Source organism: Phalaenopsis equestris, unplaced genomic scaffold, assembly GCF_001263595.1.
Source record: "Phalaenopsis equestris unplaced genomic scaffold, ASM126359v1 Scaffold000094, whole genome shotgun sequence".
Taxonomy (NCBI): Eukaryota; Viridiplantae; Streptophyta; class Magnoliopsida; order Asparagales; family Orchidaceae; genus Phalaenopsis; species Phalaenopsis equestris.
In genome coordinates, this window is record NW_018164536.1 from 461,787 (window position 1) to 479,593 (window position 17,807).

General features: G+C 34.5%; 2 protein-coding genes across 2 annotated transcripts; both read left to right on the plus strand.

Moving 5' to 3' along the window:
- Window positions 1-6,171: 6,171 nt before the first annotated feature.
- On the plus strand, window positions 6,172-7,230 carry LOC110020162 (ethylene-responsive transcription factor ERF105-like). The gene is made up of 2 exons (XM_020718167.1): window positions 6,172-6,223; window positions 6,268-7,230. Exons 1-2 carry the CDS (start codon window positions 6,172-6,174, stop codon window positions 7,014-7,016), a joined length of 801 nt encoding a protein of 266 aa, XP_020573826.1. The 3' UTR covers window positions 7,017-7,230.
- A 5,707-nt stretch (window positions 7,231-12,937) lies between these two features.
- On the plus strand, window positions 12,938-14,091 carry LOC110020274 (ethylene-responsive transcription factor 5-like). The gene has a single exon (XM_020718320.1). It carries the CDS (start codon window positions 13,170-13,172, stop codon window positions 13,923-13,925), a length of 756 nt encoding a protein of 251 aa, XP_020573979.1. The 5' UTR covers window positions 12,938-13,169; the 3' UTR covers window positions 13,926-14,091.
- Window positions 14,092-17,807: the final 3,716 nt, after the last annotated feature.

Sequence of the window (17,807 nt, forward strand, 5' to 3'; positions counted from 1 at the left end):
ATCTAAATGTGTATCCCTGTAAAACTTTTGCTCTTTATGGTTAAAATTTTTTGGTGGCGTGGCTCCGTGGTTTTTTCTCGTTCTCGTGTTTTTCCACATAAATCTTGTTATATTTTTTTGTGATTGTTTTGTTGTGCTTCTTTCAAAATTTGCTTTAGATTTCTCAATTTTTTGTGATCCTATTCCAAGATGTGGTTTTGATGTCTAATTGATCGAAGCCCTAAGTATATATTCCATCCCAATGACTTTTTGTAGTTTTGCTAAGGGAGGAGAAGAGGAAAAATTTCTTGGAGTTCTTTAGAGATGATGACATCTGTAAATTTGGTGTTTATCATAAATTCTTATCCAACCATCTGCCTTTCCATCCCCAGTATGAAAAATCAGTAGATTTGTTCGTCGACATCACATTGAATGATTATTCACAATTATTACTAATTCAGTATAATAATCGAGCCAACTTTGGCCTGAACTTAGAAATTCCTCTTCCACTAGCACTTTACACCTATCAATGAGCAACATCCATCAACCATTGACGTCCAACACCTATCATGCTAGCCGATTGATTTCACCTATTAAAAGAATAATCAAGCCAACTACCAACTTTCTATAAATCTGTGATGTTCCTTACTTACATCAATCAATACCAATTCCAACAATCGATGCTCGATGCTTTGTCAACCCCAGATGTTCTGACACTCGCTTTCTTGGTTATTTGGTACTGGGAAGAAGATAGCCTACTATTGCCTAATGATAACCGAAATATCTCATGGCTTTGCATTTTGACATGGGAACATCTCTTATAACCCATGTTTGGTACCTTATATTAACACATTCTTAGTGAAGGGGCACCTTTTTACTTCATTTCGAAATTTATGCATAAAATCGAGGAATGATGATTGCATGATATTTTATCTTTTGTAAAGGAAGGTAAGGAAGATTGGGTTGAGATTTCTCTATGTTTTCCATATTTAAGAATGTCTGCATAACATAAAAAATCAAATTAAAAAAAAAAATAAATCTATTCTGGTTTCATTGTATCATTTGCGTCTGGGGTGTTGATATAATATCAACATGCTATACTCTTCTTTTGTCATAGTGATTAATCTTGTCTTTCGTAAACCCTCAAATGCAGCATCTTAAATATTTGTCAATATGTCTATGTGTTGGACAACCACCTTAGCTTAGTGGCTCAGAGATTTGTTTTTCAACCAAGAGGTCCTAGGTTCAAGGCCTTTCATACATGTGTTGTTGCAGGCGTGAAAAAACAAAAAAATTATGTACTTTGGTCAGCTATTTCATAGCTTAATTTTAGCAATCAAAACTTTAGGACCTATGTCCTATAATATAGTAAAAGGAGTCATGATTTTAAATCTTTCACTTACCATTTATCACACTCTTAAAAAAAAAAGTCAATATATATATATATATATATATATATTGTGCCACTACCTACTCTTTTATTGGCAAAGTTTGTAAGACTGCTAGGGTCACGAGTTCAATCCCGTTTATATGCAGAATGAAATTTTCAAGTACATGAGGTTGGTCTTGGCAAATTTTATTAATATATGTATGTATATGTATATATATTAATGTGATGCATTAAAATGAACCGTGAATGAACAATAAAAACATTTTTCGTAACTCATCAAACATATATAGATGCCAATGGTTCTTTTAGTTGCTTGAAAATCAATATATTTTACAATTATATTAATTTCCTTAGATTTCATCATTAGATGGATGAAACTAAAAGGTAGAATTGGCTTTCAAATCTCTAAGAGTATGTCCTTTTTATTTTCGTGGGATTTACATACATAGGGCATCGTTGCATTGTTGCTGCTCCTGTAAATGCTCTTGTTGCCACACTATTTTGGCTGTAAAAAATCAATGGATTTGATGAACTCAAATTTAGCCCAATTAATACTTGAACATTTTTCTTGAAATTCATCGCTTAATTAATTAAATTTGAACGTAGTGTAATTCGCTTGTTGATGTTTACAAACAAACTAGCTTGTTAGTTTGTTGTTCTACAACTTGTTAAATGTTTCATATTATCTAAATAAAATTGGATTTATTAGAACATATTGAATAATATATTTACCAGTAAAATATTATAATTTAATATTAATACACACGTAAATTTAAGATTTCTTTTTTTCTATACATTTAAAATTAATAAAATTTGATATATCTTTTTTTAATATATATAACATACTTTAATAAGTAATTATTAAGTGCATATATGTGGATCATAATTTTAATTAATAATTAACATAAACTTAAGAAAGTTATTATTCAAAATATATAAAATACATCATTTGACTGTTAACTTGCGAGCTCTTCTATATCTTACTTTGTATGTAATTTTTTCACTATTTTATTCTCCTTTTAATGTTAAAAATAATGGAATATTTACATAAAAATCACTCAATTCTTACGTATTTGAATTTCTAATACCTAAATTTTGATTTTTTTTACATACAAAAGTTTATTTCTAATGCCTAAATTCTTATGTGATATGAAAGATTTGGGTTATATAAATGTATATAATAAAGTTTTGGTGTTAGATATGTAAATACATATAAATTTTGTGGTCCTTCGGTAAATTGCCCCAATAAAGAATGCTAAGTGTCTCACATTCTCACTTTTACCTTTAGTCTCGCATCTAAGGGAGAATATTAAAAACATACCACTCTACCAATATGAGATTTGAGGGGTTTTGTTGGTATACAAGTTGGTGCGAGCTCTACTCGCTATCGAAGATGTGCTTTTATCATTATGGTTGTTAACGATCTGATTTCAAGTCAAGCTGGGGTCTGCTAAAAAAAATAAATTTGATTCAAACTTTCGTTCCTAGCTGGGCTCCTTTATTTCAATTGGAGCCAAAATTCAAATAAATTTTCAGGCGATTAACAATCTTTGAGCTAAATTCATTAGATTCACAGCTCTAACATTATCACTCTTGTCAATGATTTGATTTTAAGCCGAGCTGGGGTTGGCTCAAAAAAAATTTTGATCCAAAAGCTCTGAAATTTTAATCAATTTTCAAGCAATCAGCCATCTTCGATTTAGATTCACAGCCCTACCCAGCCCTCTTCTCTCGCTTTACTTGTGCACAACCAATACTTTGATCTCTGCAGCTTTCTCTTGTCCAAGCGAACACAAGTCGCAGGCAAGGGAATTGGCAGTTGAGCACAAATTGGCTTAAAACCATTATCGAGGTGTAATATTTAAAATTTAGATGTGAAATATGTAAAATTCAAATGTTTGTGTGCTATGCCCTGTCTGAGCATGCTCGAACTCTAAACGAGCAACGAGCTGAACATAATATAACTAAATTTTTAAGCTCGTGTTCGGCTCCAAATATATATATATAACATTTATAAAATTAAATATTATAAATTTTATATAATTAATTTTTATACAAACACATTTCTTAGAAAAAATATTATTTTAATTTTATTTAATAAATTAATTATTATAATAATTTTATGTTCTAACAAGTGAATTTCGAGCCGGACATTAATTTGAATAAAATTTTGAGCTGAACATGAAAATATTGTTCACGAGCCATTTTGAATACGAGTCAATTTCAAATATGAGCCGAACATGAGCAAAGCCTTAGTGCAGCTCTATATGTACGTACCTAAATCCTTCTTTATTTTTAACTGAAAATGAAATTATCTTTTAAGAAGTCGCGATCATTTATTAAATTAGATTTAGTTGCAAGTCAGTGTTGATTATGTTTCACGGCAGGTTCTCTCAAATTTATGATTTCATTTCATGCAAAAAAAGGAGGAAATATGTTAGGGTTGTATGCATGTATAAAGGGTTGTATGCATGTATATTTATTAGCCTAATTTCCAAACATTCAGATTTATATTTATAATAATTTTTTGGGACCTTGCACGTAATTATGTTTTTTTTTTTCTAAAATGATGTTATGTATGAGAAAATATATTACATCAGGAGGTCCTGATGTAAAACTGGATCAGGATTCTAATCACAATACGTCACGTACGGTTTGACCCAACTGAATAAAAAAAAACTAAATAGTTTAATGCATATCGAGATCACCCAAGCCGTAGTAGTGAGTTATAATGACATCCATAGGGTGTCAGGGGCTGAAGCCGATAGCTGCACGAGCGTATGAGAGGTGCATCATTACCCCATCTTCGAGATATGATGTTGTAGTGTCTTTATGGTGCGTTGTTGCGCTGATAGCCTTGTATTCTGGATGATGCCTCGCTTAGCAGGTCGCTTCATGACTCTGTGGTGTCAGTTGTTGCTTCGCACTATGCTTCAACGCAAGGAGTGGGCAGCGATCATTGGTGATGGCGGTGGCCAAGGAATGACGGTCGACGGTGGTTGATAGTGGTCAGCAGCTGTAGGAGTAGGAGGCAACTTTAGCTCCTCCAAGCTTTAGCCTTCTTTAGACTTCAAGCTCTCTCCCTTCCTCAGGAGAGAGATAGGGGTTTATTTGTAGAGTTCTGATGTAATTAATGAATGAATATGAACTACTCTAATTAGACGACACAAAAAAATTCTCTTAGTCAGACGATATTTGATAGACATTTTAGTGTTTTAATGATGACAAAATTGAGTGGTCTTGAGCTAATTGGATTCATCTTGTCGAGACGTTTGATTCGACTATAACCTCGCCAGATTCGACACCCTTTTGACTTTTCAAATATGCCTGCAATGCTTCCCCTCGCCAGATTCGACGCCCTTTTGACTTTTCAAATATGCCTGCAATGCTTCCAAAAGCAGCTTAGTGGATTGATTGGGACCAAATTTGGCTCGAATTAGACTAATTTTGGCACCATTGTTCGTCTCATCAGGCTGGTTAATTTGAGTATAAGTTTTCTGAAATCGGAAGACAGCCTCGGAAGAGTGCCTTTTAATTGAAGTTTAAATATTTCTTGCTCAAAAGATCGCCTCAATATCAATATCATATCTCTAGATTCGTGTCGAATGATGAGAATTTATTGATTGTGTATCACTAAAATTCTTTTTCTACCACTTCTATATTTTCACTCAAATATTAAAATTTGTGGTAAAATTTTGTCTTTTTTTTTTTTTGCTTTTGCCAAATTACCAATGATTTAAATATGTCATGGATAAATACATATCTTCACTAGAGTACTTATTTTACAAATAGATATGTAATTTATGTATTATTTAAATTATTTTATTAAACTATAATTTTCATAATTAATCTATTGAATCCAAAAGTGTCCGGGAGACACGCCACGAAAAGGAGTGTGAGGAGAATAGAGAGAGCAATAGCACAATATAGAATAGTAAAATTTTATAACATTTATCCAAGAAGTGAAATCCCTATTTATAGGGATTGAGAGTGTACAATTTACATTATGTACCCCTAAAATTCATAGATACAACATCGACATTTTTGTTAGAACATAAACATAGGCCTAGGAGCTTTGGGAGGTGCCCGGCCGGATCGGGTACCTTAGGAGGCATCCAACTGGTTAGAGCCGGGAGCCCATGATGGCTCCCGTCCGGTCTTTTTAGTGTCAAGTGACCATTCACTAGGAACCCAGAGGCTTTTAATGACAAGGCGAGGCTTGAAATTTTGAATCTTCACTGGCGGATCCCAGGAAGCCACATCATCTCTTTGTCGGTCATCAAATTCCTTTAAGATTAGTGCATTTTGATGTAGATAATCCACAAAAATTAATGATAAAATAATCCTCCCTTTAACGGTTAAACAAATTAACCGAATAATCCAAGCGTGAAAGCTCGCTGTCTATCACCACCAGTTGCAGGAGGCAGCTTCTTCCTCGATGCCTGCTTGTCCATGCCGATGCCCATCGTCCGCACACTTCTACTTCCGGGCAGATCAACTCTCCCTTTCAGCCATTATATCGAACAGCTTGGCGGCACAAAAAAGTAATCAATTTCCGTTCCCGCGACGACGACCCCGTCTCCAACCCCTCGCTCCCGTCACCACTCTCTCCTCCTTTCTTGCCACGCAACAGAGCCCAGCGTCATTAAAATTCTCAAACCTCTGTTTCTTTACCTTCATGGAAGGCCCGCACACACCAAAACCGGTGACCACATCCCATCTTACTCCCATCTCTCTCCCACCATAAATACACACCTCAAAAACTCTCCTAACTTCATCAAAGCATCCACTTTTAGAACGCCATGGCAAGCGAAGCCATCTCCGCCCTTGATCTCCTCCGCAAACACCTTCTCGGCGACGCAGCCGATATACTAACCGGACTAGATTTTCCCCCGCAGCCGCAGCCGCAGCCGCCAGCGACGGCGGGGGCGGGAAACAACCCCATCCCCCGGCGGAACCCATCCCTATCCCCGGCGATCTCAGCATCTCCGACTACCTCCAAGACACCGACACTGATCCGCGAGGCACCGGGTTCAGATTCCAGGAGCCCCCGCAGACGATGATCCGATTCGGCGGCGACATGTTCGATGTTGGTCTCAAGCTCAATGTCCCTCGCTCCGCCGCTCCGAAGGTGGAGTGGATAGACGGCGTCGTCTGCGAGAAACGGGAGCCGGAGGTGTTCGACGGAAATCGGTACCGTGGCGTGAGGCAGAGACCGTGGGGGAAGTTCGCGGCGGAGATCCGCGATCCGAAACGCCGGGGATCTAGGGTTTGGCTTGGAACGTTCGATACCGCGGTGGAGGCCGCGCGGGCGTACGACCGCGCCGCTTTCAAGATGCGAGGAAACAAAGCGATTCTGAACTTTCCGAATGAGGTCGGTGGCTCGGAGGATTGGGTTCAGCCGCCTCCGCTAGCGCTGCCGGAGAAGAGAGGGAGAGTGGAGATGAAGGGGGATGGAGGGAGGGGTGTGAAGAAGGGTAGATTAGAGGAATCAGAGTGGAATATTCCGGCGGCTGAGCCGCTGACGCCGTCGCTGTGGTCGGGGGTTTGGGAGGGGATGGACGTGAAGGGGTTCTTCGACTTGCCGCCGCTGTCTCCGCTGTCTCCACATCCTCAGCTGGGGTTTCCTCGGCTGACTGTAATTTGAATGTTAACGGCGGGCGTTAATTGCAGAAATTAATTATTGTTGCGAATTGTTTAATATTGTAAAAAAGGGTTTGTATATGTGTCGATTGGAAAAGTCGGACGTGACTCAGTGGCAAGGCCTGTAATTTCACACGAAATGAGAGGTGCTTTGCAATGAGTTAAGGTTACCACCTTCTTGATTGACATATATATGTATGTATGTATGTATGTATGTATGTATGTATGTATGTATATGTATGTATGTATATGTATGTATGTATGTATGTATGTACGTATGTATGTATGTATGTACGTATCATTCGTTTCATTGTTTTTGTTAGTAATTTGTACAATGGTGTGTAATAACTATAATTCATTGGTTCTTAAAGGCTTTCTTTATTCTTATGTAAAAATGTGAATGTTTTGTAATTTGGATTAATATCATTTCTTGTATATTTGTGAATATTTTTTGAGAGAAACTCAAGTCAGGATATGTTATTCAAATTTGAAGAAAATGTTTATGTAATTGTTGGAGTTTATCTGAGTCAATTTTAATAATTATGAATCATAGTCATTTTAAAATAAATACAGCCTCGAAAATTAATATGGATTTGTAATATTATTCTCACAAATATTTTTCATATATGTTTTTATTAGGAACCTGCAAAGCTTCTGAAAGTTATGGATGAGAATGTTAATTTTTAAGTGTTATGCATATGATGTATCTTTTTATTGGATAAAGAATGTTTTGTAATATGGATTAATATCATTTTCTCGAAGTTCGCTTATTCTAATGAATATTCAATGACCAACTAATTTTAGTTAGCCTCATCATAAACATACTAGGTTTCCTATTTATCATAGCGAACCTCTTTATGATTCTAATCCACGTCTTCCTAATCTTAGTCGAGATTGTCTCGTGATTCTAATCATCTTCTTTATCTAATCCTAATTAACATCTTCATCTAATTTTAATCAATCTCCTCAACTAATCACACCATTCTTCTTCAACTGAATGTTTGACAAGATCAATCAGCAAAGTTTTCAAAGATTAGGTTTTAAACATTTAAATTCTAATATTTTATGTGCAATCCATATAAATACATATTTTCACAAAAGAAAGATGAATAGCCTTATAAAACAAAAATCAAAATGATACTTTTTCAAAAAATTTATTAGCTAAATGATATAACTAATTTGTCGTAAAAAATTTGTCTAACCATGCAAATTTTAGCATAGATTTTATAGGTAGAGTTTCATAGATTGGCTCAAAACTTATGCGAATTCACTTTTCAATAACTAATCATTGAGAAAGAAAATTTAACGAATTAATAGCTAAGATGAAATGAGTCAATGAGATGAAGGCAATGCCAATAACAGGTAAATTCAAATTCAAATGGATCTAAATAAAGCACTTTAAAAAAATAAAATACTTCCTTAAAATTTGTAGATCAAAAGTTTTTAACTCGAGCATGTTTATTACTTTAATAAGTGTTTCATTGAGAAGAATCAAATAGACCAAATATTACTCAATTTTAATATCTTTTTTAGAATAAAATATTTAAAAAATACAATATAATCAAAGAAAATATATTTAGAATGCCTCATAAAGCATTCATTTTTAGCATAAATAATAAAAAAATCACTCCAAAAACTTTCAATAGGTCATACTCTTTCGTATTTAGGGAGAACTTTAAATAGAGTGAATTCATTTATTAAGCAAATTCTAGAACTCCAACCATCATTTGGAACCCTAACTATTCTTCTTTGGGATCTTCATGCCCCTATTTATGCACTTAGTTTTTCCTCTAAATAAGAAATAATCTATATTTGATTGCCTTCCAATGCCTGAATTTTTCCAATCATCTATAGTATTTATGAGGATGACCTACACCTTTTCTTTCTTATATATTTTATTCTAAGAAAACTTTGTGGAGATATGAGTATATCCAAAAAATGGGAGGCAAGATGGCATTTTCCAATAGAAAACCTCACACAACATTCTCTTTTATGTATATATCTTAGAATTGGATTGTATATTGTAAAGCTCAATTGCATTCTTTTAAAGAGTTTATTGCAAAACCAAAATGTCATGTTTTCTTTACATATATGTGCACTAGCAAGTGCAAGTTTTATCTAGGCTTTTTGCACGATATTGTGATCGACTTGAAACTTATTTCTTTAGGCCCTTGAAATGTTATATAATTTATCTTAAAATTTAAATAAAATAAAATTGATACTAGATAATTGATCTTATCAAAATTTAATATTGAATTTTCTCTACATCAAGTTTGCAAACTTTTAATGTTGACGTTCAAAACTCTATCTAAAATGAGAAGAGATTCTTGGTTCATAAGAAATAAACAAACTGAAAGTAAAATCATATTATACCTAGTTGAGATTACACACATTTCTTTTGGCCTTCTTTTATCAATATTTAGAGCTAAATAATTTCTTCTCTTTTACTTAAATATATTGTAACTATAATATTTAGAGATCTTAATTTAATTGAGCTTCTTCATATCATAAGTTCAGTTTTACTTCCTCATAACATATTGTGTTTATTTTTCTTTACTCTTTAAATACTCAATAAACTCTAGATACTACAACAAGCATTGGTAGCAAAATTGAATGACTCTAAAAAATTTATGTGCTCAATGTGTGATTTTCTCTCTCATTCTTTTTCTTATAACTTCTTATGAACTAACATATAAGCAAAATGAATTTTTACTCTTTCATACATGCATCTTCTTATTGTATCTTCTCTGAGTGATTTGTTATCCATTTATTTAGCACTATATGTAGAAAATAGATCTATTTTGGTTAGTGAAAAGGTGTCATGATAATAGAGAATCATAATAGTCATAATTCTAAATTACATGCTCAATTTGACAACCTTTCATCCAAATAATTTTTCTAATAAATATGAATTCATTACCTGAGATCACATATAAGCTCGTCATGATGTCTTTTGTTAACTGGTCACCAATCTAGTAAACATTGTTCAAAGTTTTTTCCCCCCACATCAATTGCCCAACTCATTCACCCATTGAACAATGGGAAATCTATTAATGTGAGTTACACCTAGTTTCATCTGCTCTTTTTTTTTTTTTCATATGTCCATAATTGTCACCTCATCCTTAGGATTCCTTGAAGAATAATCTTACTGAAGTCTAGGTCTCCCAATTTGAGATGCATTGGGGATCACTATTGACCCCTTTTAAGAATCAAATGGTCTTCAAGAAATCTTATTATTATACAAGATAGTTTACGATTGTAAATTTTTTTATGAATGCTACGAAGAGTTGATTTAATTCCTTATCAATTTTCCTCGTAAGTTACTCCAACTATTTTTTTCTTACTTGTTTCTATCTCTATTTACATTTTTGCATAGGTCTTTCAAACCCTTCCAATCACTATTCTATTGCTTTAAGTGCAGAAATGAATTTCTTGCATAAACATAAGACCAAGTTAAGATAAGACTTCTCATAACTTAATTATCAGAGATAAAAATATTGACAAATCTATTTATTTTTTGGTCTTTACTCTAAGTAAACTTATATTGTCAAAGTAAACAACTCTTTTATTATTATTGAGGACCTTCCATAAAAATTCATAAACAATGAAAAATTTCTCCATAAAGCCAAATAAGTCCAGCCCAGTTAGTTGTTAATTATAATATTGATTGAAGTCAAGAATAATTCTTTTTATACCCATTTACACTAAAATAGTTCAAGAACCAACCTTTCTAGCCAAGAATTTTGCTTTATTATAAACCCTTCCATATTATACTTTGAAGCTCGGCCTTGTCATCTCTTAATTGAATTTGAAGTATATTATTCTCTCCTTTGAGCTCGTCTAGTATGACAATCATACCTACAATCAATAAATATGAGTATTTCAAGTGGCATAGCCCAATGCACAAGAATTCAATTTCTAAGATAAGGTTCAATTTTGCATTTTCATAATGACTACGGAGTTCAGGAGTGCTGCATATCAAACTCTTTTATCAAAAGACTTTTCAAGAAGGGTCTCTTCAAAGATTATTTGGTCGATCATTATGTCAAGAAATATCCAAAAAAATATTAAATTTAAGATTTGTATGTAGTTTAATTTATATGTATCGAGAATATATTATATATTTATTATAATTTGATTATATTGTTGAGCATTTTTTTTTAAATAGGGTGTGCCTACCGCTAAGGTGGTTTGTTGTGTTAAATGAGTTCTTAAGGCCAAGTTTGTCGAATTCCGATGGTTGAGTTCGATAGGCGGACTTTTAAAGGTCAGCCGAGTTTTAAGGGTTGAGTTTCAACGTCCGAGTTTTAGAGGTCGAGTTGCAGTGGGCAAGCTCCAAGTAGCGAATTTCAAAGACCAAACTTCAGGGAATGAGTTGACCGAGTTCAAAATATAAACTTTATATTCTTGGGATACAGATTTCATACATAGCTGCATGAAAGTGATGATTTTATCTTAAAAGAGTTATGCAAATTTCATTATTCGATCTTCCTGGGCTTTAATGTCTTGTATTTTTATGTAAGTTTTAATTAATCCTTGTCAAATCTTATACCAAAAAAATAGAAAGAAATCCCAAAATCTATAAATAGGGGATCTAAACTTTAGAAAATGTATTCACTTTTTTCTCAAGGGGTAATCTTTGATGAACTCATGTAAAAATAACATCTCCAATTCTTTAGAGGTTGTTTGTCTGCACTTGGAATTTACATTAAAGAGAATTTAGCAATTCATGTAAATCCAGAATTATCAAATCCTGATATTATTAAATCCAAAATAGTGTTTGCTTCAGCTGAAGTTAAATTTAATAAACTCTTTAGACGTGTATGACATTTTATTTCAGAATTTAATATCATTTATTTTCTTCCCAAGTTAAATCCGTCAAATCCATCAAATAGTCGGATTTAATAAATCCAGATTTACACATTTAATAGTATTTATGTTAAATATAAATATAATCATAAATCCTCTTAAAAATACACTACCTAACATTCCCTTAGACTGCCCCGCTTCTGCCCTCATAAATCCAACCATTAATCCGAAAATTATTGAGTGTGAACACCGCACGCAAAATTTGTGTGCACAGTCCAATCTGCACCGTCCAAGGGTCTGTTTGGGACAACTACAGCTTATTGAATAATTTATTGATAAGTTGATTAAAAATAATATGCCGATAAGCTAGGCGCGGTGATTACTATAAATTTTTATTTTTTTTGGAAAAGTCATACCGTAGCAAGAAAGCTGTCATCGCACCTAGATAGGTGCGGTGTGAAAACACTGTTTCCAGCGTCTTGAAAACACATAAGCTGCCGAAACACAGTTTACCCAAACAGTCCAGGTGCGTTTTCAAAACGCCACCGCACCAAATAAACTGCCCCAAACAAATTCTTAGTTAAGCTTGTTCTTAATATTTAACATGTGATATTAATATTAGGGGCAATTACATTCATACCAACCAATTATCATGTATTTACATATCTAACACCTAAATTTTTGCTTTTTATATTTATACCACCTTGATCTTTCATATCTCATCAATGACACTATCATTTTAATTTTTAAAGAAAGAAATGCATCTTTTCAGGCAAAAATAAGATTAGTTTTGATACGCCACTACCAAATTTTCATCTTCCGACACGAATTTCGACGCAATATTTTGAGCAAGAAATATTCATATCTCGATAAAAATTCATCTAGAGCTCCGATTTCAGTAAACTTATAGTCAAGCTGACTGGCTCGATGAGAAAGACCCAATAATATCAAGGTTAGTCCAATGCAAGTCAAATCAAACCCAAATCAAACGATTAAATCATTCTTGGAAGATTTCTGGACACATTTGAAAGATCAAACGAATGTCGAATTCAACAAGTTCATAGTCGAATCGAGCGTCTCGACAAGACAAATCCACATTCTCCACGTATACGCTGCGGCAAATAATCCCCAATTAATTATCCTTCCCTAAAATCGAACCCTAGCTGTTCCCCACCATTGTCCCCATCCCGTCACCCTCCTGTCGAAACCTTCCCGCACAATATTTCTCAAACTCATCTCTCTTCCCCTTCTCCGAAATCCCCGGTGCCCAAACCCCATCCTTAAATAAACCCCTCATGCCCTCTTCTCCTCCATCAAAATCATTCTCTCTCCCAAAAGTCTCTGCTCCATGGCAACCCTACCCATCTCCCCTCTCGACCTCATCCGCGAACACCTCTTCGGCGATCCCACCGACATCCTATCCGAACTATTGCCGGAGTCCGGCGATCTCACCATCTCCGATTACCTTCATGACATCGACGATGATCCGCGAGGCACTGGATTCCGATTCCCCGAACCCGCGCAGAAGATGATTCGATTCGGAGGCGATCGGTTCGATGTTAGCCTCAAGCTCGATGTCCCCCACGCCGCCGCTCCGAAAGTGGAGTGGATAGACGGCGCCGTCAGTGGGACACGTGCGACGGACTGCTTTGACGGAAACCGTTATCGCGGCGTGAGACAGAGGCCGTGGGGAAAGTTCGCGGCGGAGATCCGCGATCCCAAGCGCCGGGGATCTAGGGTTTGGTTGGGAACGTTTGATACCGCGGTGGAGGCCGCGCGTGCGTACGACCGCGCCGCGTTCAAGATGCGTGGAAGCAAAGCGATTCTAAATTTTCCGAACGAGGTCGGCAGCTCGGAGGATTGCGTTCCAATGCTGCCGGAAAAGAGGGGGAGAGAGGAGATGGAGGGGGGAGAAGGGAGGGCGGTTAAGAAGGAGAGATTGGAGGAATCTGAGTGGAATATTCCGGCTGAAGAACCGTTGACGCCGTCAATTTGGTCGGCCGTTTGGGAGGGAACGGATGTGAAGGGGGTTTTCAGCTTGCCGCCGCTTTCTCCACTGTCTCCTCTCCCGCAGCTGGGGTTTCCACAGCTGGCGGTTATTTGAAAGTTAACGGCGGGCGTTACCGTTGATTGAAAATTAGTTTTTTGTTGTGGATTTTTAAATATTGTAAAAATGGCTTTTATTTTGTAAGATAATTAAGTGATTGGCAGGCATTATATATTGAACTGTTTTAGAAGGAAAAACCAAATGGGGGGCATTTACACACACATACAACACGATTCCTATGCATTTACATATAAAAATATCATATTTCTTACATGCTGCTCTCAACTTACTCATGTGTATAGTATTTTAATAAAATGTTAACATGATAAATTCTCTCAAGTCTATACCTTCTATTCCATATTCAATATATATGAGGAAGGAAAAGCATTTTTAAGATTGTATTTTATTATCATATATTTTCACTACAGACTAAAATATAATATATCAACTTTGAGAGAAACAAAATCACTCAGATGCATCAATAAGTATGGAGAAAATGTTACACGGATAATCAGACGATAATATAAATCACTCCACATAGTTTGTGCAGTGACATGATGTAATTCATACTATCACCCGAATGACAATAGACGTAATATTCTCTTCCTAATATGACCTGAAGTTTCATAGTCACGAGGGAGTATATGCATGTGCCATGGTGTGCTAGAAGCACTATGGCTGATTTATGCTAAATGTTAGATTTTCTTGTGGATGCCGATATGCCAATGGAAACTAAGAAAATGGATGAAAAATATGTTATTTTTGTGAATAATTAAATGTCATTTAATGTTCTGTAACAAATTATCATTTTAATTGTCACAATTTCTAATAAGATATGGCATATCTAGCAGCTAATGCATTTATTAATTTACCAAGCCAAAATATTTATAGTGTAGATAACTAAATCAGAACTACCGCGAAGAAAAAAAAAATGCATTAAGGTATGAAGTTGCTCCCATTCTATCTGGAAGACTCACACGATTACTTGATGATTACCTTTATTTTACGGAAATTAATGCATACAAACATCTATATATACAACAACAACAACAACAACAACAAAGCCTGAATCCCGCTACGTAGGGGTCGGCTACATGAATCATTTTTCTCCATCACGTCCTATTTAGTGTCATATTTTCATTTAGTTCTAGTAAATTAAGATCACTTTTAATACAATAAGCACAAGTCTTCCTAGGTCTACCTCTGCCTTTCTTAACAAAAGTCGAATCTAAAACATCGTTAAGTAATCAGATATGTATTTTAGCATGCATCAAAGCTTCTATCTTATACGAATTGCTTAATATGCATGGAGAAAATGGCGTACGTAAGCGTTGCATGGAATGATTTTACGTACTCAGGTATTTAGGATTTTGCAAATATATGTTTTCTTCAAAAAAAAAATTACAAACAACCCTCACGTCCTTTATATTTACATATCTGACACTTAAATTTAATTTTTACATACATAGCGCCTTACACACCCTTGAAAGATGTACTTTACATACAAAAAATATATATAATAATATTTTTTTATGTGATAAATAAATTTTGGTGTAATAAATATAAAAGGTGATGTTGCTCGTGTTAAAAAAATTAAAAAACGGATGTACTTTATTTTTTACGTGGTAAATAAGATTTGTGCTTGTTCCTACATAGATACCCTAAAAAAATGAGAAAATATTACGATCGTCATTCAGATATATGAAAGACGTTATGAATCTTACCATATCATGTACATAACAGTGTGATGTAATATACGCCGTCGATCGCACGTCTGATTTACTGGGCGTACCATTTTTTCCCTAAATAAAAAATAGTGCCCTAAAAATTTCCAAGGCCGGCCACTTCAAATATTTGACGTACGGATGCATGCTATGTATCCAACAATAAAGGAAGTAAACGTGAAGCTTCGTGATGAGTTTTGTCAACCCTCACTCAATTTTATGTGTGGTTTTATTTATTGGGCAGGACCAAGTGTATAGATGAGCCAAAAAGATCAGATCATAGCTTACATAATTACTTGAGGTTGACTCATGTGAGAAAAATTAAAAGCCGTGGGGTGGTTGGGGGACTTCTAATTGCACACATATATTTATAATCATATTAATATATAATACATTAAACTCTTAAATCTGAATTTTAGGAGAGGCAGTTGAAGTTTAATCAAGGAAACTAGCTTTTGGACTTCATATTAGTATATATATAGATTTTTTGTTCTAGGATGGAAGGTAATAATTTGTTTGAATTATGATCGCAAATTCAATTTATTATAAACATTGAAATAAAATTTGCACAAAACATATACGACTTTTTTTGTTTTAAAATAAATAATTTTATTGATATAGCTATTTAATTATTTGTTTGAATGACGAAAGCAAATTCAATATATATATATATATATAAAAGTATGACACGAATCTCGAGATAATATTTTGCGCAAGGGATATTCAAAAATTGATAAAAACTCAACCAGGTCTCTGATTTCAGCAAACTTATAGTCAAACTTACAGACTCGATGAGACGGACCTAAAAATATCAAAGTCATTCCAATCTGAGTAAAATCAAGCCCAGATCAAGTCATCAAACCATTCTTGAAAGATTTGTGGATACATTTGGAAGGTCAAACGTTTGTCGAAACTGTCAACTTTATAGTTGAATCAAGTGTCTCAACAAGACGAATTCAATGAGCCCATGATTGTGCAGTTCTGACTTTGTTAAAACACTCAAATGTCCATTAAAAATTGTTTGATCGAAGGAAACTTACGGACCGTCCGATCAAAATGATTCATATTTATGCATTAATTTCACCCGTAATACTATAAATAGACCCTCACTCCTCACATGAGGAGAGTTGAAGTCTATAGAGAGTTTGATGCCTTGAGGAAAAGCTGCAACTCAACATCACCATTGATCATCGTCGACCACCACCCACCTCAGTCGTCGACCACCGCCGACCGTCGTCGACCACCACTAACCACTATCAATCACCACTAACCAGACATCGTCAATTGACATTGTAATTTGAAAAATATAGTTACTATTTCTCATCTGTGGGACAAGGGATTTTTGTAATCATCAATTAATAGTGGATTTCGCAACTGGGTCAGACCTCGTGGTTTTTCTCTTACGGGTTTTTCATATAAAAACTTCTGGAGTCATCATCGATTATTTCTCTTTCATCTATGTGTGTGTTGAACTTTCGTATAATGTTAAGATGATAGTCCGTTACTCTACCGCCGTGAATTTTCTAGCACACATCAATATATATATATATATATATATACATACCGCCCTCATTACTGGCAAACTGAACAGAGAGGGATTCGAACCCTTCACTTGAGAGGACTTACGAACTTCAAAGAGACTGCTCTGCTAACAGGCCACAACTCATATATATTACTTTAAACCATATTTATGTACGAAGAAAAAATATGATACATCTCTTTTGAAGCCAAATAGAATTATTTAATTCATATATGAGTAGTTCTCATCAATTTATATAAAATTATATGTCTTATATTGATTGTCCATGTTGTATTTATCCTTTTTATATGTCTTCATTTGTTATTTATTAAAAATTCTTATTATATATGTCTTATATTTATTGTCCTTGTTGTCTTTTTGTATGTCTTCATTTGTTATTTATTAAAAATTCTTATTTTATCCCGATAGTATTTGAAGGTAAGAAACATTTAAACAGCCCAAAAGAAAATAAAACCACAGATTATTTCTTAAACATTAATAGGTTTAAATTTATGTTTAAATATCATACATTTTTGCCATTATCTTCTTACTTCAAACTAAAAAGTAACACTCAAGCTCATAAAAAAATTATGCCTTTATGTTTTCTGCTTAAATGCTTAATTAGCTATTCACACAAATTTTCATTTGAATTTTCAAACTCTTTTTTCTTTGCAAAAGCCACCCCAATCACATCAA